We start from the raw sequence: 24,117 nt of genomic DNA on the forward strand, positions 1-24,117 counted from the left end.
GGCCTCAGGGCCGTTCCCGCCGGAGCCACCAGAGGGCGATGCAGAACGCAAAATGGCGCGAAGGGCGGGCGCGCGGCTGGCCCGGGGCGGGAACCCGCCTGTGGGCAAGGGCCGGTCCCTCTGCCAAAGACTAGGGATTACCACCCCCAGCCTTGCAAAAACCCATCACTCCAAACGCTTGAAATTCATTATTTTGCTTACCAGCTTAAAAAACTTCCTCAGGTTTGCTTTGGGAGTTTTACTTTCTTCTCTTCTAGGCTTCACTTCTGCAGGTTCTGGGCTTTTACCCTCATCTTTGTCAGGAGCCACGGCTTCTAAAGGCCTGTCAGCCTTTTCATTGCTTACGATCTCTGCTTCTTCCAGTGTGTTCTGGGGTTATTTTAGGCAAATATTGAGAAAGTGAAAAAAAAAAAAAGAAAAAAACATATTTAATCAGTGAGATTTTGGGGTTTTTTAAGAGATTGTGATCAAAGTGCTTCAGCGCGACAGCGAGTTGTGAACAAACATGGCGTGAAAGCACTCTCAGTGTCACTGTATCTGCAGGTTTCTTCAAAAATTTGGTTCATCCTGATTCAGAAAGGTATATAAGCTGGTGACATTTTAAAGCACTTGTTTAAACTGAAGAAATAGCCTTTCTTACTGGCTCACAATGATTTATCTTTATGACTTAAAACCATAACAAGATTACTTGCAGTGGGATGTGCAATGAGCAGGTAGAACCAGTATAAATGAGAAATATCATACCCAGGAGTTTGCACACAAAAGAAATCATAGGACTAAGTATTTAAAACACACCACAGGCTTTATGAGTTGCTAGAACTCTGTTTAGAGCCCTTCTTTGTGAAATACAGAAATATGTCCCATCCACAGTGTTCTCAGGCTGGTCACATTCACAACGCTCGCTCCTCATTCCAGTGGCAAAGATATAAATGACTTTTGGAAGCACAAGGTAGTTAAGCAGCTCATCTATTACTTCACCTAATCTCATGGGTCACAGTCACCCCCTTTGATATTGTTGACCCTCATTTGGGTTCAAGAAAAGCTGCTGGATACTCAGCAGCATTGCATTTATACAAGGATTTTGGGTCCCACTGAGCTTCTGTGAATTACTGGAAAGTTCCTTCTGTTATAACAGTACTTCAACCAGAGGCATGTAGTTTGTAAATGCCTCTGAAATATGGATCCTCATAAGATTTATTGATTAATCCTCTGCATGTGTCATTCCACACACTTCTCAAGGCTATCCTGGGAACGCTCAGTGTGTTAAAGTGAACAGCAAGATCTGCAGAGCAGAACAGACGAACAGGAGGCACATTGCTGGTGCAGGAGGCTGAACGTGCATTTTCTTAGCTGCCTCTTCTGCCCTGGCAAATAACATTCTTCTGTGCCCTCAAGAGCAATGAATTCCCAACCCGCTGTAACTGTATAAAGAAGTATCTTCTCTGCCATAAAAAGAAGCTATTATGCTAATAACCAGGTAATTTGGCCTGAAGCAAGCCCTTTATCAGCCTGTTGCAGAAAGGTACAGAACATTATAAAAGCAGGATAAGTTGCAACCCCAGCCTCCAATACTGAATCACACAGAAATGCTTAAAAATACAGCCTAGTTACAGCTGGAATGTATACTATGGTTACTATAGGGAAGAACTGCTGTAAATAGTTATTTATGCTTCACGGTTTTTACATGTACTTACAGGAACTTGGATGTAAAGCATACACAATTATCTGGACCAAATCAGTCACGTGAACATAAGAAATTAAAAAGACAACACCAAAGATGCATCCCAGCCCCATATTCTGACTCAGAGTGGTAAAAAAAGGTTGCCTTCTCCAGCAGCAGCATACTGTAGTACTGCCCTCGTATACTTTTCCACCAAGTCTTCAACTTGGTGATTCCCATGCAGTAGCTTTAGTTTAAGAGTCCTTGATGGAATTTTTTTCCTGCAGAAATTTAGCTAAACATTTTCTGAGTTGATAAAAATTCCTGACATCCAGCAGCATCCCGTGGCAAAGAATTCTACAGCTGAAGTATACTTTTTTTTTTGAAAAGTACTTTATTTTTGTCACCAAATAATTTTATTTGATACTCTTTTTTTATTTTGAGCAATGCCTCATCTTTCCTGTTCACCTTTTATGTTACAGTACTCATTTTGTATGCTGCTGTCATCTTCCTGTCTGCCACCTCCTTTCTGAGCAAAGAGAAAAACACCCTAATCTATGAAGTTGTTCATACAGAAGTCATTCAATCTATGCATGCATTTTTCTCCAATATAGATATACATTTTTCTCTCAATATTATACCTTCTAGTTCTATCATTCTTTTTTCATTGGGGGGACCCCATATGCAAGGTGGAGTCTCACCATGGACATCTACATCAGCATGAGAGATTTTGCTTTGTTTACTACTCTTTTGTGGAAGAAAAGCATTTTGGGGGTGAGGGGCAGAAGAATGATGACAGAATAAATATTCCTTGTCCCCTGCTGCCTGAGAAGACTGCAGCATTGCCCACTTCCCCATGGAATTGTAGATTTAATTTATATTTATGAACATTTTGGAGATAATCTATAATAATTTTAATCTATATTTCTGCCTATTCACACATACCTACAATCAATTCACCATCTATTTGCTTGAAGGAAGTGATTCATTGCATGAGTTGAAACAGTGGCTCAATAAAGCAGCAACCTAGCTTCTGGGAGCTCATCATTCAAAGATTACGCTTTGGGATCGTATTACTGCTGTGCTGTTACAGCTGCAACCCAAATGAGTTTTGTCTCTCAAGCTACGTCTGTGCAATGGCCTTAGTCTCACTACTGATAACAAAAGCATCCTGGGGCAAGATGCCAAACTCTGAAAAGCACTGCCTATTTAAATTAAAAAAAGAGCTAAGTGATAGTCAACTACTCAGAGAGATAGTTTTGTTTAATAAGCGGTGACTTTTGTACATCCCTCTATAGATTCCATAGGAGGCTTTAGGAAAGTTTAAATCCTGCTTTGGAATACCTTATTTTTACCTTTTTTTTTTTTTTTTGCATACACATGCCCGTGCTATACTGTGTAGCTCAGAGACACAGAGAATACCAATGTACGTGTGGTCTTTCAGTAGAGGCGAAAACCTCTTCCAGCTAAGAAGATTTTCTGACATACTTTTAAGAACAGTTTTTAAATTTTGTTCCTTTTTCCCTTAGGAATCTAGAAGAAAATTTTCCATTTGTGCATTCAGAGGAATCGCCAAGGTGTTTCTGGCAGGAATTGAAAGTATAATAGGAAGACCCTGACAAAGATAAAGTAAATAAACTTTGAATGATGTTACATTAACCTAAACTGTTCTCTAGAGCAATAGGCTCAGTTTCTTTTCTTCACCTGCGAGAAAAACAAAAATTATATCGAGTTTTGTGAGTAGTTTTAGGAGGAAACTGCAGTTTGTACATAATAATAAATTGCTAACAGCCTAACTCTCACCCGCTTTACGAGTCTTTAATGCGTAAGTGTTCTCATAAATGTAATTATCACCTTATATCTATAAATTGCATCAAATGAGGTTGCTGGGTTCATGGGTGCATATTTTGCCTCGTTTCCTGAGACACAGATTGTAATAAGTTCAACCTAAGCCAGCAGCTACTGCTGTTACACCCCACGGAGACAGAAGTGCTATTGGGTTATTTTCTTTCTTTTATTTTTTTTTTTTAAAGGCACTCTGCCAAGCTCACAAAACATTTCAAGATGCATTTGCTTGAAGAAATAAGATGGGCACCATCCTTTATTCCTCCTATTACACAACTACCTTTGTTTTCTTTTTCAAAATAATAGTTTATAAAACACACATAGTAAAGAGAGTATTCTACTAGGCTCTCTGTTTCACTATGTCTGTGAAGCATATTAAATCACAGTTTCCCTAATTTTCTTCTAGTAATAGCTTACTTAAAACAGATTTGGTAGAAAATTTGTCTCTACCCTTTGAGTCCACTTTCTGGTTCTTAAAGATTCCTATCGTTTTGGTGAACTATTACTACACCATTTTCTTATCTACATCCTTGACCATATGTGCTGGTTCTGTCTGGGAGAGAGTTAATTTTCTTCACAGTAGCTGGTATGGGGCTATGGTTTGGATTTGTGCTGGAAACAGTGTTGATAACACAGGGATGTTTTCATTACTGCTGAGCAGTGCTTACAGAGTCAAGGCCTTTGCTGCTCCTCACCCCCCCACCAGCGAGTGGACTTGGGAGGGGGGGGCATAAGAAGTTGTGAGGGGACACAACCAGGACAGCTGACCCTAACTGACCAAAGGGATATTCCATATTATATGACATCATGCTCAGCATGTAAAGCTGGGGGAAGGAAGGGGGGACCATTGGGAGTGATGGTGGTTTTCTTCCCAAGTAACTGTTACACATGCTGCTTTCCTGGAGATGGATGAACACCTGCCTGCCAATAAGAAGTGGTGAATGGATTCCTTGGTTTGCCTATGTGTGGCACAGATTTTGCTTTACCTATTAAACTGGCTCTATCTCAACCCACAAGTTTTCTCACTTTACTCTTCTGATTCTCTCCCCTATCCCACTGGGGCGGAGTGAGCCAGCGGCTGTGTGGTGTTTAGTTGCTGGCTTAAATCACGACACCATATAAATTGTTGTCCTATGAGAGTGTAACATTTTGTGACCTGGATAACTTTGATAGGAGTTTTACTTTTGCTTGATGCATCTTTCCTCAAAACTGAGGTAAACACTATACCCTGCTTTGATCCTGTGCTGAAGTATGAACTGGCACTCTCCACTGCATTTCATTAGACTCAAGGAGCGGTTCTTCTGTTTTTCCTGGGTCATACCTTCTTTATGAAGTAGCTTTTCTTTTATCTCAACAATGTAGATGAGAGATGACCTTTTGCTCAAGAAATTTCCACTTAAAAGGGCAGTCATGCTTGAGATCTGCTCCTGCCACTAACAGGCAGGAAGCCGAGAGGCTTAGAGAGTCTTTAACCCACCCTCCTGCCCTCCTTTGCCAATGCAAAGACACAGGTTGCTGCAGTTAAGGTAGCTCAGCTTTAGCCATCAACGTGCTCTCTGACCTCCACCCTGAAGCCCCCTGTGACCCGCAGCTGCTGTCTGAAGGTACCACTCTGCAGATCTTGAGCCGTAACAACTCATTCTATTAACCACTTGGTGTTAACCACTGTGAGCGTATGGTTAACACCACACAGTTCTGTAAACAGCCCAGAAGCGTGGTTCTGACTCAAGTCCTGTTCAATTTATTTGCTGCATTTAGGGTGTAAAGGCCCCTCCCTGCAGCTATGATAGAAGTCAGGTTGTGAAATTGCTCCCAAAAACCCACTGCTTGTCGTCCACCTCACTCCCTCAACCAGGGGAATTCTCTTCATCCATTTACCCATGAAAAAATGGCCAGAATCTCCTTCCCTCCTGCCTGATAGGTTATATTCCAGGATGGGAACAGCTTACCTGCTCCCATCCTGGAATACAGGGGAACTTGATAAGTCCTGGGTAATTTTAACATTTTTCTCACACACTCCACCCAAACATAAATATTTGCTTTCTTATGGTTGGGTATGTTTGCAGGCTCAGCAATAAAAGGTGTTACTCTGCTTCACTTAATAGCTAACCAGTTTGCTGTTTGTATTATCAGTGCATAAATATCTCGCAGTGAAAAGGGCATGTGTTTGCATGGCAACAGAATTGCAACAGCCTAAAATTCTAGTTTTTTTTTTTTAAAAATACATCCGCTTTTAAAGATAATTCACAGAGCAGTCTAAATACTCCCTCAATCACTTTCCCCCATCATTTACTGGCATGCTTTGATCAGATATAAATGAAGCGTCATGTTCTCTGCCCTGATCTGATATCTCAAAGGTCTTGAAAATCAGGTCTCCAAGACAAATGTGAAATTACTAACTGTAATTTTCTGTTAGTATTCCTTAGTATTTGAAAACGATGCTAGTATGACAAACATTTGAGTAACAGTTATGAAAATTCTTGTGCAGACTGATCAGGAAATGGGTCAAATACAGTCAAAGTGGTTTCCATCTGAGGGGTTGAATAAAGACTTTTTCTTTTTCTTTTACATATTTATTCATCTGTAGTCAAAGCAGCTGCATTAACTGCAATGTGTTGACAGGCACTTCATTAGCTTTACTTTGAAGTGAAAGCTCATCAGAAGATAGATATTTGAGAGACTGCCTGGAAAGAGGGAAGTTGGATCTGAATCCTGGATCTATTGAGTGTTGTGGTTGCTCTGTGTTAGTTCAAAAGGAAAAGCTACACATGACTGAATTATACACCTATTTAGAACAGTTGCTGGTAGATTCTCTATCCCAGCAAAAGGGCAGTACATTAAGGGTGCCAGAAAGACAGACAAAATCACTAAAAAAAGACAGAATCCTCGAACCAAGCCGAGTTCCAGTCCAGCCTATAGACTTTTTTTTACATCTTCAACCTGACTGGGTCACCAAGGTCTTTCATCAAAGGAAATATAATATTATTCTCTGTCAAGAAAATCCAGTAAAGCAACATCAGCCTTCTATAGGTAAGGATTCAATGCTCAAGCGGGCAGATTTTTTTTTTTTTTAAAAAAAACCTTAGGACCAACTTCGGTTCTCTACTGCAGAAATTTACTCCAGAAAACTTGCAAAAACATTTGGTCTCAGGACAATTCAAGACCCAAGAATTTCTAACTAAGAAGAAATGACCTAATTTTTCAAAGTTAAAAGGCAGATTTAATGTACTGTTGTAGTTCAGTGCATTTGGGTAAATTATTTAAATAACATTTAAACATTTTAAATAACATTTGCTTTTGGTAGCAACCAAAACCTGTTCAGCATTGTAGAGAGTTCTGTACACATTCCATTAACCGATGTAGGCAGCTTTATTTTAATGATGTAAGATAAATTAAACCCAACATCATGAAAAACAGAAGGGAGACATAATTTAGGTAAAAGGTTTAGACACCTGAGATGTTTGAGATTCCAAACAGATTATAAGGTTAAAAAGACAGAGGGTAGTTACCTAGACCTAGTTTAGCCTAGGTATGAGATATGGGGAGCTAATATTCACCATGAGCAGAACCTACATTATACAGAGCAGCAAAATATCTACAACTACATTAGTTTGGATTAATCTTTCAAAATAAGGTTTTGCAATCTTACCAAAACCTTACCAGAGTCATAAACTAACCATCACCACCAATCGCTTCCCAGGAATGATTTTGTTTTTTGCTATTTTTCGGCACTAAAACTTTCCCTTCTTAGATGCTTTTTTCTTTCTCAAATACACAAAAGGCCTTGTTACTTCATTATGAAAATACTGAACTTCAGACCAGGTTTATTACTCTGTTTTACACTGAAACTGCATGCAACCATCTGCCAGAAGGCCTCTTCTTTTTATTTCATCCTGATGTTCAGCGTACATCCTGCCTCCCATCTCTGTTTTCAAATAAGCCAGACTACTCCGACAGAGGTTTTTGTAGCAATAACTATATAAAAAATCTCCCTCTGCCTCTTCACAACTTTCCTCTTATTCTAAGTACCTGATTCACCTAGTTCCACAGGAAATTAAGTTCCAAGTAACAAATGTTTCAAGCTTACAATCATGTTTACACTGTAAACATCTAAACACCTTTAGCTTCTTTAATGTAAGTAACATATCCAAGCTGTATCTCCAGAATCCTTGCCCAGTAGGGAACTAGGGAACATACAGCTAAAGAAGTTGCAGGGCTAGCCACTGAGCATCTGTGTGCTTGGAAGCATTTCATTTCTGGGATTTGAACTTGAACAGAAGCCCAGAAAAACAGTTATTCAACATACAGTGATTCACTAAAGTTTAATACAGCTCTTCTCCTTAATGAAATCTGAAAAGAATAAACCTTCAGCTTATAAACCACTGAGGATCATGGAAACAGGAAACACGTTTTCAAAGTTAGTCCTAAATTTAGTTAAAATTCTTATTTAACCTGAGGGAAAAAAATGTGTCTTCCCAAGCAATCGACCTCAATCTCCAAACTTAAACCAATCAACTCTGGTATGAAACTTTTTCTGTTCAGTAAATCCACCAGATTCCAGGTTTTCAGACATTTAGAACTAAATCAAACAATTGTCATAAAAGTGGAATGTGTTTTTAATAGCTATATCTCAATGATATAATTTGGTAAAGAGTACTATAAACTCCATAGGATGCTTAACAAGTGTGTTAAATTGACAGACTAATATTCCTTCTTCTATAATAACATTAAAAAAACCAGTACAGGCAGATTTAAAAGACTACAGTTTTATGAGATTTTTCTGCAGGAGTCTCACTGCCATCGTTAGCCGTGCGTATGTGTGTTCGCCCAAAGCATTTGTAACTGCATTTATCATTCACATCCGTTGTGCATTCAGCACGTGGGACATGCTCAGCTTCGCAGGTGTGACTGCTTTACTGTAACTCTGGGCTTAGCAATAACTCCAGGTGCTGCGTGAGGATGGAGCTGTGGGATGGACCAGCTCCGAAATCCAGACGTACCTTTTTCCAAAAGAGTTTGCTCAGTGGCATAGGAGTGGATGTTGCTTTCTCCTTTGTCACCTCCTTGGGGGCTTCGGAGGCCAGTGCCTGTTGTTGGGCTGCAGGCTCGGGGGCTTTCGTGTTCTGCTTAGTTGTCTGCGGCTCTTGAGAGGAAGGGACATTTTTGTCTGGTTTGACAGAGGTAACAGGCAGCTGTTCAGTGCTCTGGAAAGAAGCACAAATGCATAGGCTATTGAAAACATGCAAAGGACAAGATACAGCACGTTCAGGCATCACCTTGTCCAAGAGATAAGTACGCAGTGGACCACCACTGCACAGGACACACCAAGCAACAAGGTGCACCTTACGAACTGCATCCCCGTCCTTTCAAATGAAGTAACATCTTGAACAGAGGAAGCAAATTACATAGCAATCCACCCTTCATAACAGAGATGATTAATTGATTAAGAAATTAAAACAGTGTCTCTGAGACTGAAAACAACAGCAAGAATAATTACCCTTTGACTGCGTTATTCATACAGTTAACTTGAATCATCCTACTCACTTTGGTATTAGATGTCTGTTGGGTGTCTTTCGCAGCCTGAAGGGAAAAAAAACCCACAAAGGCAAGTCTGTCTCTGGCAATGTCAGCGCTCACAGTTACACAGTTCAGGAATTGTCTGTGTCACAAATTATTTTATTTTTAGGGAATGTTTGTGAAAGTCCCGGCTCCTGCAACCATGGAAACTGATCTCTGGCAGAGGCGAGGCTGCCTGAAGGGGCTGCCAGCTCACATCCTTCTACCTGCAGTAGCGTTGCAGCCTTGTGTTGAATTGTTTCGTGCTCATGCTACTGTGCTTGCAGTCCTCAACTTGTTCCTTCAAAACATGTGTTATTTACATATGCAGTCCCAGTTTCTTCAGGTATGACATCACACAGGGTTTTAAGATATTAGCAGAGATTTTTTTTTTTTCTGAACTGGGTCTGCATGTGCAAGTTTCAGTGCACATGTACAAGCCAGAGCTGGGTCTTTTCCACTGGGAAAGCTGCACACCAGTCAGGGACGTGCTAATGCCACACTCAAAGCAGGAGGCTCTGCTTTCTGGAATACAAAACATAGGCAGATGGGTGTCTGGGAATGAAGGAAATAGAACTGGAGTGGCTTTATAACTTAGAAACAGGAGTTGCAGCTCTATAAAGAGAGGCTCTGCAGGCACTGGAGGGTGGTTTAGCCCATCCACTCACCCTTTGTGCATTAGGTGGGATTTACTCTTTTGTGAAAACATCATTCACAGTGACAGGTCTCCTGGTGTCATCAAAATACACAAAGGCAGGAGTGATCCAGGTAAGCTCCTTTCTGGCCAGTGATACATATCAGTATTTATTGACCTCAACATCCAGCATAGCTTATGCTGAAGGTGAATTTCTGAGCTGTACAAAAAGGAGCTGCAAGCCATAGACTCAAATAATCAGGAGTCTATCACTCCTGGATTGAGGCTGCCCACCACATGTTTTGAGGATTTCTTGAAATAATAGGCAAGAGGTATTCTGCAGGAGCCAAGAACTTTTCATGGTTAGCTCTAATGAACAAGATCCAGAACAAGTGGTAAAAAGTAGTGTAATGTAGCTGGCTGAAAATAAATGATTAACCTTTCCAACTCAAAATTTCATGAGTAAGTACAGTTATAATGCAAAATTGGCATGCAATGCAAGGCAAATATAAGTGGATGGGAATAAAAGAACTGACAGGGACTCAGCTGTCCAATGCCATCCAGACTCAGTCTTTGAGGTCAAATCACCAAATCCCATTGCATAAGCTTATGTTATGGATTTATGTTAGGATGCACATTGTTCTAAGAACATTCACAAATGGCTTTAAAGTTAGCACTTATGTAAACACAGGACACTGAAAAACAATGTTCGTTAACCTAATAGTAAATCTTTTCTTAACTAAGGTTCTGAGAAGTGCATTTTGGAAGACTCATAGAGACAGAACTTTCAGAGAAGAGAGTTAAAATTAAATGGGACTATATATTTGAAACAATCGTTTCAATATAAAGGAATTAATTACCTAGTCATCTAGTTGACACATCATGCAAAGGCATTTTAAATGAAAGGAGATAAACAGAACTACTTTTTTTACTAGAGGTGATAACTTCAGGGCTTGCCTGTGACATCACTGCTCTGATTTGAATTTCCACTTTCAATCAGCCTTACAAACAAACTGTTGGCAGCATTTTAATCCATCATAAATGATACAAAATACAGAAGCGGTAAGTGGGGTATGTGGAGAGAAAGCTGTGAACATAAATAGCGTTTTCTTGTTTCTAAGTATATAAAAAGTAATGGCATAAGACAGATTTTATTGATGTAAAAATATAGTGCTGTTGCATTCCTTCAAGATAACTGATTTCATTCCAGACCAAAAGTCTTTAAAATTCTAAAAAATACCCTAATAAAAACCAGTTCTCTCCCCCAGTAACGCTTTGTGAGACTTTGAACTACTGTAGAAGAGATTTAGCACCTTAAATGCTAGCCAGGTATGTTTTCTTTACCAGGAAGCCCCAATTCATTATGAACAAGTAATTCAAATTTTAATTGTATTAAACATCCATACTAGTAGCTATCAATGTAGTATATACAAGATGAGATCTTAAAGTTAAGTTGTTGGCATGAACTGTAGACTTAAAACCATTGGTAAGATGATTATTCCCCCAGTAATATGCAAAAATGAGATAATGGAAAGAACATTTTTGTTTTGAGAATATCCTAAGGAACTCCCTTTGCTTTGTGCTCTTGATTATAAACCCCCCTACTCACCAGAAATTCCATGTGGGTGTTTTGAGTGAGCATTAAATATTAATTACTTTCCTCCCCCAGTGGAAGGGTCTCTGCTTCTACATTCTTTGGGCTAAAAAGCTACAATGCTCTGCTTCCCTGCCACAGAGCATCATGACAGACGATATTCTTCAGAGAATGTAGAAGTGCCCAAATATAGAACGAGACCAAAGTTTTCATGTCTTGATGAAAACATGAAGTTGAAAAACAAGATTAAAGTTTTCAGTGTTGATTTTTTTTTTGCACAAAAAGCATGTTTTGTACAACATTAAATTATCCTTGAACACCAAACTTTCTCCAAACTAAACAGAAGTCAATCAACAATTACTTTCCTTGTTTTCAGTGAGAAGTAACTATTTCTGAAGGAAATACCATGTTCAAATCTTCTGTGTTGTATCAGATGCCCCAGTTCACCAAATCACCAGTTTTAGCCATGTGACAGTACATGTTAAGGCAATGTGGATCATAAAGTTTTAACTGCAGTTGGACTGAGCTCTTAAACCTGTCCTACAACTGCAGGCACTGTTCATACCTGCATAATTCATTGTTTGTCAGTACCTTTTCTTTTATTTCTATTTTAAGTGGCCAGGGAAGTTTAGTCAGCATTAGTAAGCATAACTGGGAAGCACATAGCAGGGAAAGTTAGGGGAATCGTTTCAGAAGCCTGAATTCACAGATGGTATAGTGAGAGATACATTGCAGATGAAGGTTGTTTTCAAAACACATGGCACAGGAATGCTCACACCAGTAGTTTTCAGAGCACTGCATGACTGGCCAGGTGCTGATTTCAGTTACCAATTGGATAACTTCACTCTGACAGGAGCCATCTGTTACTGCTCAGGGTTCTGCTCTTGCTAGAGTTTCATACAGACCTTATGCCTAAAGAGTTTGCTAAAAGTACTGTGTCCTAGCTTCGGACTCTCTGCCTTCTTTTTCTTGCCTCCTTTAGTTTGGGGTTCTGCAGCTGTCTTCAGAGCAGGTTGCCCACCATGGCCTTTTTCTGCTTTCGATCCCTTTTGTACAACAGCATTTGAAATGGAGTTCAAGTTATTGCAAAGTTATTATTTGGTTCATGAGAAACATTAATACTACACATATGAGTGTTTGAAACAAACATCTCTTTCTCGCCCTGGAAAAGAAATTATGTTTTCATCTAATTAACAGCTCTTCTTAGACTTTCTTTCACATGGTGATTGGTAAAATAAATATAGAAGCTAGGGCAATACAGTTGGTTCAAAATTAAACCACAATTCACCCCCTAAGTTCTTCATTAAATTGAGACACAAATTATCCCACAAAGACTGAGACTTCTGTATTTAAATTCATGAGTAGTCAAATGAATTTGGGAATTATAAGTTTAAAATTGGCAGATATCCAAGTCTTGGAAAATGTCTTCATCCTTTCTATTGCAGTATTACAAGGACTTTAAAATTATATGCAGAATGCATTATTTAGGAAAATGGCAGTATGAATATTCATGATATATGCTACACAAAATATTTCAAGTTTGCAATAATTTTAATTAAATTAGTTAGAAATTGAAGTATCAGAAAAACAGTAATGACAGATTGATACTAAAATGTTGAATCAGAAAGTTCTGCTTCCTCTTAACTCCGTTCTAGATACCCACAGGATGCGCTTGTTTTGGGAATCATCCCCCCCATGATTGTAGAGACTGGATCTCTAAAAAACTAGGACAGCACATTGAAAGACACACTATAGAGGGCTGTAAAATATGGAAACAGCGATAGATGTCTATATGGGGAATAAAGAAGTATCAGGCTACTTTTAAAAGTAGCATCAGACTACCTGCATAGGGAAGAGGTGTTGCTATTCAAATACACGACTTTTCTGCAAGCGTTGGAAAAACAGAAGTAACATTTGCTAAAATGTTCCATTTAATTTTCCCAGTATTAGGAATTTTTTAAAATCATAATTTAAGAATCTCCTCAAAACCTCACTCTTCAAGTCTCTGGTGCTGTCCCCTCCTCACTCCCTCCAGTCTTCAACACAACCCAGGATTTGTCAGTGGAGGAACTGTTTAGTTTTCCCAGTTAACTAAGCTTAAACATACCAGCAGGTTATCACAAGAGTCCATTCTGTGGTAACTGCACTGTACGTATGCCCATAATATACAACTAATCACAAATAACACAGGGTAGCACTCTTCCCTCCTCAGTGCCTCACTGTGTCAGGTTTTAAACCGGAAGGATGTCTTAGATCACCTAGTACCAAGGAGGACATAATATTTCTTTTACTTACTTCTTGCTAGTATCCTGAACTTCATTCTGATCCCCCTCAGGCAATTGAGTTTCTAATTTAATTAAGGATCAGGCCAATATATAGTGAAGAAATACAAAATTTTAAAGTTGTATTTCAGTGACAAATGACTCAAGTGTTCACCCTCCAGGTAATTAGCTTGTCACTTTATAAGCCTCAGTCTGTTTTCTTTTACACTTGAACAAGGTAATAATAAAAGCTTCAAAATGAGTTGAAAAAAATTTTCCAGGAACTGTGGAAACATGGAGACCCAAACTGCAAAGAAAATCAGCCTACAGTGTTTATGGTGTGAAGTATCAAGCACTGTGGTTGAGCACAACCACAATTGGATAGGAGGAAAGGTCCAGAGAACAGAATGTAACACATATGAGCACATTAAGTAGAGATCTTTGTCTCAAGATTGTAGGAAGCGTGTAATTGCTCTGAATCAAAGTGCTTTGTACTATGAAGAGGCTGTGGCCAGTCACATCAAAATGGGCCACTTTTCCTGTGCTCTATCCCACTCCCATTATTCCCAGAGGTATGGTGACATGGGAACAAGCCAGAATCTGCTACAGAAGGGTCAAATAGATGGTCTGGGGCAGATCTGATCTGAAAGTTGTGTTGGTTAGTATAAACTTGCAAAGCATCAATTAATCCAAGGAAGTATGACTCAACTCGCCTTAAACTCTTGTGTGTACATGGATGAAATGATGATCATTAAGGGTGTGCCCAGGCTGCTGAAAGCATACATGTCTTTAGCCAGCTGATGAAAGCCAGAGGCATTTCTTATGACAGCATATTGCTACAAAAACACTGAGTTCAGCTTCACCGATGGCGCACTCCTCTGCATTTCAGCAGGAAATGCCACCGTGCTTTGCAAAGCTGAAGTGGGCTGTGGCGGTTTCTCACAGGTATGAGGAAGCTTGTGTGTCCTCTTAGCCATGGGAGAGCACTGCTGAGAGACACAGGGAATATACCAGTCCTTGTGTGACCACAGAATGGTTTGGGCTGGAAGGGACCTTAAAGACCATCTAGTTCCAACCCCCCTGCCATGGGCAGGGACACCTTCCACTAGACTAGGTTGCTCCAAGCCTCATCCAGCCTGGCCTTGAACATTTCCAGGGAGGGGGCATCCACAGCTTCTCTGGGCAACCTGTCCCAGTGCCTCATCCCATGTGAGAAAGCCCAGCTCCTCCCAGCAAAGGGGGTGCATGAGTAACCAAAATGAAAGCACAACTAGGACTCTGGCACAGCGGTCCCTGTGCAAGCCAAACCACACAAAAGCCCCATGGCACTCAGGGGAGGCTCATCCTGCACGAAAAACACATCTTTACCATTAAAACAGAAGTTATTTCTCAGGGGAAACATTACCATTATTTCATTATACATATCAGCTGTATGATCTGCTGCTTTTCCATACAGCAGTTGCCAAGTTAACCTTTTTAACATATTTTCCCTTTAATATAGTGAAATAATCATTCCTTGCATCAGGAAAACACTAGTGAAGCTAAAGGAATTCATAAAAAAAAAAACCAACTCCCATTTAACTTCTGTGTAATGAGTTTGCATATCCTGCTAGTCATCTGGGTTTGTTTACCCTCACAGGTGTGATAGCAAACCAAACCCAAACAGCATATTTGTTTCCAAATTACAGTACGCCCCCACCAACAGTCACCTGTTATAGAAGCACATGAAGATAGAGGCAGCTATGCAAACAGGACTCAACCACCTGCTTTTTCAGAAGTTGTTGAAAGAGCTACAAGTCTCACTGAGACAGCACAGTTTGATAACTTCCTTTTCAGGTTATCTTGGAATGCCTCAGCCCTGGTTGACAGTTTCCAGAATTATTGAGCTATAATCAGGGAGTGATATGTATCCCCCATGTACTCACCACACTTTCTGGAAAGACATCACCATTTTAGTACCAGGCTACATAAAAAATGGAATAGGACAAAAAGCATAAAAAAATAGGCTAGAAAACAAAAGTGTTAATGCCTATAGTGATTTTGGCTGTCTAATGCTTGCATGGAAAGACCATTTCCTCTTTTAGGATTTTATTCTTGATGTGTTAATTAAAATCTAGCACAAGCATTGCAAGAAAAACTTTAGTTATTACAGTCATAACAATGTGTAAGGACATTTCAGCTGGAAGTTCTCAGTTACACAGTGACATGCCTGTAAGCCACTGAAACACTAGAAGATAGAAGGCAGCTTAATACAAATTGTCTCACTTCTGCCTCTGTTAAAACTGTTGTCAGTTTTGGCACTAACAGAACAGGAAAAAAGGGGAAAGAAGTCTCTGAACACCTACATTTTTCCATTTTAGAAGACAGTTTTAAATTTAAATTTTTTTTACAGTTTAGGTTTTCCCACAGGTTTGTTAAATACATTGAATCAATCCAATATTTTCAGTATCTCTAATAGGAAATGAAAGCTATAATGAAGCTTTTCTGAATTCACATATAAAGCAACATCACGGCTCATGGAAGCTAGAAACAGGTTTCCTCTTGCCAGTGGAATCCAAGAACAAATGGTTTGTAAAGAGGAAAGCAAGAGGACACATCTGCCTGTTACATAGAGGAGCATTCCTCAGGCTGGTTCTGTACCTGTCCAGCCAATATGGATTTCGGATCCCAGTGGGAACACCACACACACTTATAGTCAGTCAGCCTGATGCATTGCATTGGAACAGCTTGAGCGTTCAATTCACCCTGCTTACAAAAGCTGATCCTCATCTCTGCATGTAAAGGAAGGAATCCTGAGAGGTCAGGGAGGGGCAGCTCTCCCTGCAAGTCCCAGTCCTGCTCGAAGCAGCTCCATAATCTTCCCGAGATCTCAGCTGCTGCACAGGAAAAGCCCATCAGCAGTGACTGTAGCACAGTGCATACAGGAGCACTTCAGCCAGAAGAGTCATGGAGGTGAAATGTTGGGATCTCCTCCTTTTTATTGATTTCCGTGGGAAGCTGATCCTTGCACATCCCCCTGCACCCCAAGGGGGAACACAGCAGTAGCTGTGGATGCACTGCAGGGCAGGAGGGTGGGGAGCAGGCTCCTGCCCACCCCTCCACCCGCTGAGCCACAGAGCTGCCACAGGCAAAGGGACCTCATGTCCTCCGCACCAGGATGTGGCAGCTCCCACAGGCATGAAAAGAGATAAAGAACAGGCATATACAAAAAACCAGAAGTAATAACCAAAAGCATGACCAAGTCATCATCAGTCTTGCTGAAAAAGCTGCAGTTCAGATCTTGATCACAGAATCAGAGTGGTTTGGGTTGGGAGGGATCTTAAAGTTCATCCAGTTCCAACCCCCCCGCCATGGGCATCCCTGCTTCCACTAGACCAGGTTGCTCAAAGCCTCATCCAGCCTGGCCTTGGACGCTTCCAGGGATGGGACATCCACAGCTTCTCTGGGCAACCTGTCCCAGTGCTTCACCACCCTCTCCGTGAGGAAGTCATAACACATGAAGAATTGCACTGTTTATTCTCACATTCCTTAAAATATTTTTCCCCTGAATAAATTTGAAAGTTACTTCAAATGATAGCATCAACTGGGGAAAAAGCAACACAGTGAAGAGAAAATACCTGTGTCAAACATCTAGCAACCAGTGACATTATGAGGAATCTGCCTACCTTGTCTTCAGAATCACTTTTGGCTTCACCTTTGCTTGAGGAGACCTTAAATGTATTTAAGAAAAAACAAACAGTCACCCCCAACTCAGTCTTTCAAAAGGTCTGAAAGATCTTCTGTTTGAAACTAGCATTGTTTTCTAGCACAAAGGCGAAAAAAGTACAAGCATCGCTTCCTCCCCATGCAGGAAAAATTATAAATGTTTCCTGAGAACAACTTGAAGTCAATGGCCAAAATGAAAAATATCTGGACCAAAGATATATCATTCAAGTTTATACATTCAATTAATGAATAAAATGAACTTTTAGAATTAGTACAAAATAAACTTTCATCATGCAGAGAATCCTTCAGACAGCTAAATACTTGCAGGTCTACAAGTATCTCTTTAGAAGAGGAAGTTTCCAAAGCAGGTCATCATCATCATTTGATCATGACTGCGCTGTACCCCCACATCTCTGTCACTCCCAATGCATTCTCTAAGGCATCTGTTTGGCTTCATTACTTCTCAGTGCCCATGACAGCAAACACGTTACATTTAGCTCGACATGTCCACATGGGATTTTTATAAGCAGTTTAAAGCACAGCCTAGAGATGAAAAGGCAAGGCAGCAGCTTACCAGTGTTTTAAGGAAACTCATGACGGAGTTATCTACTGCAGCAGCTGCTTGGGGGTTGTCTTGTTTTACCTCTGGCTTCTCAGGCTGCTCAGCAGTGAGACCGTTGACACCTGCTGAGTCCTGCTGTAGGTCTTTTCGGTTGCAGTCATCTATCTCCTAAAAAAAGGGGCAGAGTTTCCTCAGTCCTACCCTGCTTAATTTCCACTGGAATGCAAAAGTAACTTTTGTGACTTGCATTATGTTGCTCTGAGAGTCACAACCCTAATTCCAACCATACTTCTCCAGCCTACATATTCAGAACAATTGAGCATTTATACATCTTTCCCCTCTTTTCTAATATATTCAGCATTTGCAATTGGTTGGAGGAACATTGTTCTCAGCTACCAAGTGTAACAAACACAAGCAAAGTTGCACACGGCATCCCAAACAACACTGCTCCTCTTTTCAAGGCTGAACTTGTGAATAGGAACAAACACTGAGATTTAGGCTTTTGATGGCTCAGTGTCTGATCGTACAATACAAAGATTGCTTCTGATGCTCTGTACTCCGCAATTCCTGAAATAATTTTTTATCTAGCAAACATAAACTTTGTACAAATTAAAAGAAGGAAAAAAGCTACAACTCCAAGTAATTTTTCTGAGCCAGATGGAGCTGCCATCACTCTTCCTGGAACTACAGTTCCCAGAGCCCAAAAATAATTTTCCAGTGCTCAAGCACTCACAAGTATGTAATATTAAGTTACTCAGTTTCTGTTTAGACACCTAAACAAAGATTTTTTTTTTTTTTTAAAAACCCACTCTTCTAGGACCAGTTTTGGAGACCTTGGCACTCTCTTATACTGAATTTGCCAACTATTCTGGCCACTCTTGCCTTGAGCCTGCACAGGTGAAGCCAACACAAACGTTGTGCAGGAGAGTGCACTTTGAGACCAGTCCTCATGTCCCATTCAACATCTCTTTTTCTAATATTTAGGAGTACTATATCTGGCTAGTAACGCCTGAGTGTTACCAATAATCCTCCCCCCTTTTGTCCATCTGTCTACATTCTAAGTGCAGGATCTATCTTATTCAAGTAAATTGTTACTAGCGCAGTGGTAGCCTCGAGACATTATTGAGCAGACACCCATAGCAGTGCCATAATTCTTCAGCAGAAGTTATCATCCCCAACTATTTAGACAGTAGTACACATCTGGTCACTTAGGAAACAGTGACTAGAGAAGCAGCTGTTAGGATACTAGATGCTCAAATTAATCCAGAGGAAAAATTGGGACAAGAAATAAAACTGATGAGCCTGTCCAGGTGCCTCCAATAAAGAACATCTTTGAATTGCTGCTCTCAAGACTGCTGGAGGTCTAAGTAGCACCAAGGTTTTTTTTTTTTTAAACCTGCCAATTACACATAGTTGTTTGGTGCTATTTTTATTAGGAAAATTAAAGTGAATTGTACTCAAGAGCCTTTCCCTGTACTGACTGATTAAAAAACCTACAGTAATTGTACAGGATCTGCAGAGGACATACGTTTCTACAGGTCACGAAAGGATGTAATAGACTAAAGATATGCATAAATGTTTTAAAACTTCAGAGGGCTAATTTGGCATCAGGAAAGATAAGCATGGAGTTGCCAGTCTCCACGCAGCATGTAAGGAGTTAAAATACATGGGGTTTTACTTGCAAGAACAGACTTCTAATTCTCCACCCACCGTTTTCCAAGTTTACCCAGGAAGAAACCCAGCACAGTAGTTCAGAGTGCTTCAACAGGCTATTTAGAAGTTTCTTACAAGGGTCTAACACACCACTTTGTCCCGCTGCCAGTTACAGGCCAGAGCAGCTCCAAGAACAATATGTCCCATGCAGAACATGCGTGGCCATGCCAGCATCAGCTTCCAGGGATGCCATCCCAAGAACTCAGGATATATGAAAAATGCTGGCTCTATTTCAGACTGTAAAGGGGCAACAAAGGCGTGAGGCAAGAGATCAAAGAGACAGGAGGCAGACAAGGTGCTGTTGAACATAACTAGCTTTGTTACTGAAGTTCATGATGCTACCCAAGTCTTTACTACTTGATGCTATCAAACGAAAATAAGCAAACTGTTTTTCACACCCACAAGCTCAAGCTCTGGTGTGGGGCTGCACTCTTTAGGAGGCAGGGACCTCTTTGGCAAGCACTGTAGCAAGCGGCGGTTACCAGCAGCCGACGCCAGCTGGGACAACGTCAGAGGTGGCGGTACCACCGCTGGCAGCACCAGCTCTCCCAGAGTATCTCCCTGCTAAAGCCACACTGCACCCTGTAGAAGTGGAAGCTGTTGCAGATGGTGCAGAGCTTGAGGCATGGTGCCATCCAAAAATCCCTCAACTCCGACTCGCAGAGCACAAGGAACCCTACTTCCAACATTCCCAAAGCCAAAGCTTCTATTAACTACCGACACAACTCAGATATGGACTTTGATAGATGCTGTGATCCATCTTGCACTTCTGTGGCCATACCTCTGTAGGAAGAAGCACAGACTCAGACCACCAGCATATAAATCAGGGAGAAATAACATGGAGTCCTACAATGTCACATTTCCAGAGCCATAGTCAAATAACCCCAAAACCCTCTGTAGCTCACTGCATAATACGCTGCGCAAAGCCCCAGAGGCAAATAAGGAAAGAACACTCTGGAAATAACTTCTAACACTGACTTTCTTCTGTTAACAGATATTATGTAAATGTTCAGTTCATTTCTTTGAGGACCCAGATTTGGGGGTAATAAACACGTTAAATACTTATACTGTAGTTTCAGTTCAGTCATTAGAAAAACATATCAAAAGAATGTATTCCTGCCAGCACTTTTGTTTGCATGAATCATGGCTCAGTGAAACATTTCAGGCATATAATTTATCTTTTCTTTGGCTTACATAGTAAATGCTTCATGAATTCATGAATTCTGTCCTTGTTTTAATTATGCTGTGTTCTGAATGTAGTTTTGTAGACCACAAAAATAAAGAGTGGTTCACCGAACACAGAATGTTTGTGCAGCTCTTAAGCTACAACTGTGGAGCCTCTCTCTTACTTACCAGCAATGCTGTTTGTTTTGTGCTGGCACTCAATTCAGGGAAACTTTGCTTTAACTTTTACAGATACTACAGATCATAATCCGCAAAAAACACCCAAAAACTTTTGGCAGCAATATCTGGATTTTTAGTACGATTATTTGGTAAGAGTTTGTAGTTACTACAGTAACAGCAATTGAATTAGACTTGGTCATTCTCTCATCCTACATGAGAGCTAGCAATTTTAGAGGGAACAGAAGGCATCTGTGCTGCAAAGCAGAGCCACATCCTTTGTTATAGACATGGAATTAAAGTGAGTTTGGCAACAAAATCAGACATGTTTAGTTGATATATTTTTTTCCCAGAATAGGTCCTTAACTCTTCTCTGTCCCCAACACACACTCCTTTTCATATTTGAAGGCTGACAAAAGTTATAGTCCAGAAATTCAGGGATAAGGTTAAAATTTCACTCTCCCCTGCAATACAGTTGTGCCACTCATTTACGCTGCGCAACCTGAACCCCAATTTTGAGAGGCCTTGAAGATTTTTGGTTTTACAGCTGTAAGCAGACGTGTAAGACATACAGGCACTTCTCTTAAACACGAGACCTGTCTTCAAGGAGCTCCCCAGGCCCCTAAGAGCTGTTGTGTGGGCTAGGATCCTGCAAACACACACATACCAAACGTAACATTCAGCTGATGAGTGCCTGGGATTTCCAGATTATTCCCATCAGTGAGGTTCAGGATGTGGATAGGTGTAAGCTGAAGACTGGAACTGAATTCAGAATTAGTAAGAAAGCTAGGCACTATTGATATAAAATAGCTTGGTCTGAATGAACAGTGCTTCTAGTGTCTGAACTGGCAGAATAAGATTTAGATTACCCTCTCCTGTCCCCGATAGCTGCTCATTACAAACACTTGCTTACTTGAGTTTTCCCACCATGACTATTTGCTACCAGCAAAAGTTTAACTGACTTCTGCGTAAAGCTACTTCAGAGTGTCATTTCTTTAGAGAAAGTTTCACGCTTTACTAGTTCAACAGCACAAGCTGTGACCTTTCACACTCTGTAGTCCACAGTCAAAGCAAAATAGGAAGTTATGAATTTTGCATATGATTGTAAAAGTAACAGTTCTTGTGAGTCACAGGCAAAAAAACTTACTCTTTGTATGTATTGGTCAAAAATATCTGCAGGAATTTTTAGTGTTTAAATCTTCAGTCTTACCCACTACAAACAGAAGTGCCAGTATGCACTGAATAGATTATTCATTCTGAATTATCCACCCTGTTCTGTTTACGTAGCAAATGATTTGATATTCTGGTAGGTTGAGATTACGGATTCCTTAAATGAGCACATATAGCTGTCTGACATAGTAGTGATGGGTGACACTTTTGAAGGGCAATGGTAAAAAACCACAACTCTAATCTTACAAATGACTCTTCAGAAAAATATTACAATTTAAGATTTTACAAGAAATGTGATCCAAATTTGAGGGCACATAGATAAAGAAGACAAGGTAGAAGAATAGAAATTGAAGAGACTTCTAGGGACAACCTGCAGTGTTGTCAGTGCGAGCAGTGAGCGTCTTGTGACCTGTGTTCCACACTATTCAAAGCATTAGCAATCATACAGCAGTCATACTTGGAAGTGGGGACTAGGTAAATAAAAGCAGTTACTATTAAAATGACATTTACACACAGATTCTGATGAGGGGGGCATGCAGCTTGTTGCTCCCTCCTGTTCCTGACACTGGACCTGATTTGAGCTAGATCACCAATTAGTGTATACTGGCACCTCTCCAGTGGAACCAATAAGAGTTACGCCACTTGTGCCCATCCAGTGGATGGACTTTTTCAGTACTTAATTACCTGAAAATTAATTCTATAGTATATTTGGCAACATCACACTTCGCAGGAAGTGTAAATCTAGACTCATGCTTTTTTCCAGCTGCTTTCTTTGATTAGTGTGCTCTCTCAGATATGTTACTTAATTTTTTATACCACATTCTCATCCTGCAAAATCACTTCTAAAGGACTGCATTTATTCGAACCCCTCCCCCCAAAAAAATCACAATAGCCAAGATGGCAAAAATTGCTACTGCATGATGTTCCTTATTCTAGTGTGCCGGTTATTCAACAAGCAGCTGTTGTTAAGAGTGACTATTTTAAAAATGGCACAAAACATGCTATGGAATTTCTTTAGAACTGTCCAGTGTCAAACTCCAAGCTCCTGAAGCAGAAGAAACAATTTTACTTTCAGGTATTTTTACTTTCATTTGTATCTGGCTGCTGTTCATCATCCTGGCAATTGGAGCATCACATTGCATCCTGCCCAACCTTTCCGAGAAACACAGTTGAACTTAAAACTGAAGGTCAGATGCTAGCACCTAGTCATGAAGCAGACATCCGAGCAGACACAGGTCCTCCTCCCATACCTCTACTCAGTCACCCCTGCGGGCGTTCCCTGCAAGAGTTTTGAGAGCAACACTGATTCATTCACACAGCCATCATGACATCAAGTTGTCCTGCACTATTATTCCTAAGAGGTTTCATTAAGAGTGAAGCAGATATTCCTATTCAAGCACTTGCCTTCCCCTGTGGGACACTGTTTGATGTGCTCCGTAACGTGGCAGCCTCTTCCGCCGTGATGTGCCCGTCGGGGAGGTCTGAAGTCTGCCTGTCCTCCTGGGTACCAATTTGTGTTTTACTCCTTTCCTTCCCCTTCTCCAGTTTGAAGATCCTGTCAAAGAAGGTTAGTTGTCTGGGCTTTGAGGAGGCCGCATCCTCTCCCTCAGGTGTCACTGATGCCACGAGATCGTCGTCCCGAAGCGATGCTGCTGGCGGGGCACAGGTCAGGTTTTTATGTGCGCCTTCCTCCCGTGCAGCTGCTGCAGGAACCTCCACGCTGTCACTTGGCGCTTTGTTCACTCCGCGCGCCTCCGAGCTGACATCAAGTTTTGCCGATCCAACGGATGAATCCGTAGCTGGATCTTCAGTACGCCCTGGTACAGACCATGAGAACGCGAAGACAGAGCGGGATTTAGCAGATGGCAGGGCTCTGCTGGCAGCGCTCCCGAGACTCGGCCCGCCCGCCTCGGGAACGGGGCTCTGCTCCATTGTCTTCGGGGAAGAAACGGCCACATTATCCCGTGCAACACTTGCCTTTGCATCCACTACAAACAGAAGCATAAAACAGTAATTATCCAGCACAGCAAAGAAGTTACACTGGTTGTACAATTAATCATGGTGGTCTCGCTCTTT

The 24,117-nt window shown here is 40.8% G+C and overlaps 1 protein-coding gene across 1 annotated transcript in view; it reads right to left on the reverse strand.

Moving 5' to 3' along the window:
* Positions 1-201: 201 nt before the first annotated feature.
* BCAS1 (breast carcinoma amplified sequence 1) overlaps positions 202-24,117 on the reverse strand; it is a gene marked incomplete at its 3' end in the record, with an annotated part of 32,410 nt that continues 8,494 nt past the window's right edge. The window contains exons 3-10 of the mRNA XM_010159732.1: positions 23,461-24,029; positions 20,985-20,999; positions 17,830-17,985; positions 17,216-17,260; positions 12,195-12,335; positions 9,050-9,085; positions 8,506-8,709; positions 202-369 (exon numbers count right to left, since the gene is read on the reverse strand). Coding sequence (XP_010158034.1) covers positions 202-369; positions 8,506-8,709; positions 9,050-9,085; positions 12,195-12,335; positions 17,216-17,260; positions 17,830-17,985; positions 20,985-20,999; positions 23,461-24,029 — 1,334 coding nt within the window. The remainder of the gene's footprint in view (positions 370-8,505; positions 8,710-9,049; positions 9,086-12,194; positions 12,336-17,215; positions 17,261-17,829; positions 17,986-20,984; positions 21,000-23,460; positions 24,030-24,117) is intronic.

The sequence above is a fragment of the Eurypyga helias genome, unplaced genomic scaffold (genome assembly GCF_000690775.1).
Source record: "Eurypyga helias isolate BGI_N326 unplaced genomic scaffold, ASM69077v1 scaffold16919, whole genome shotgun sequence".
Taxonomy (NCBI): domain Eukaryota; kingdom Metazoa; phylum Chordata; class Aves; order Eurypygiformes; family Eurypygidae; genus Eurypyga; species Eurypyga helias.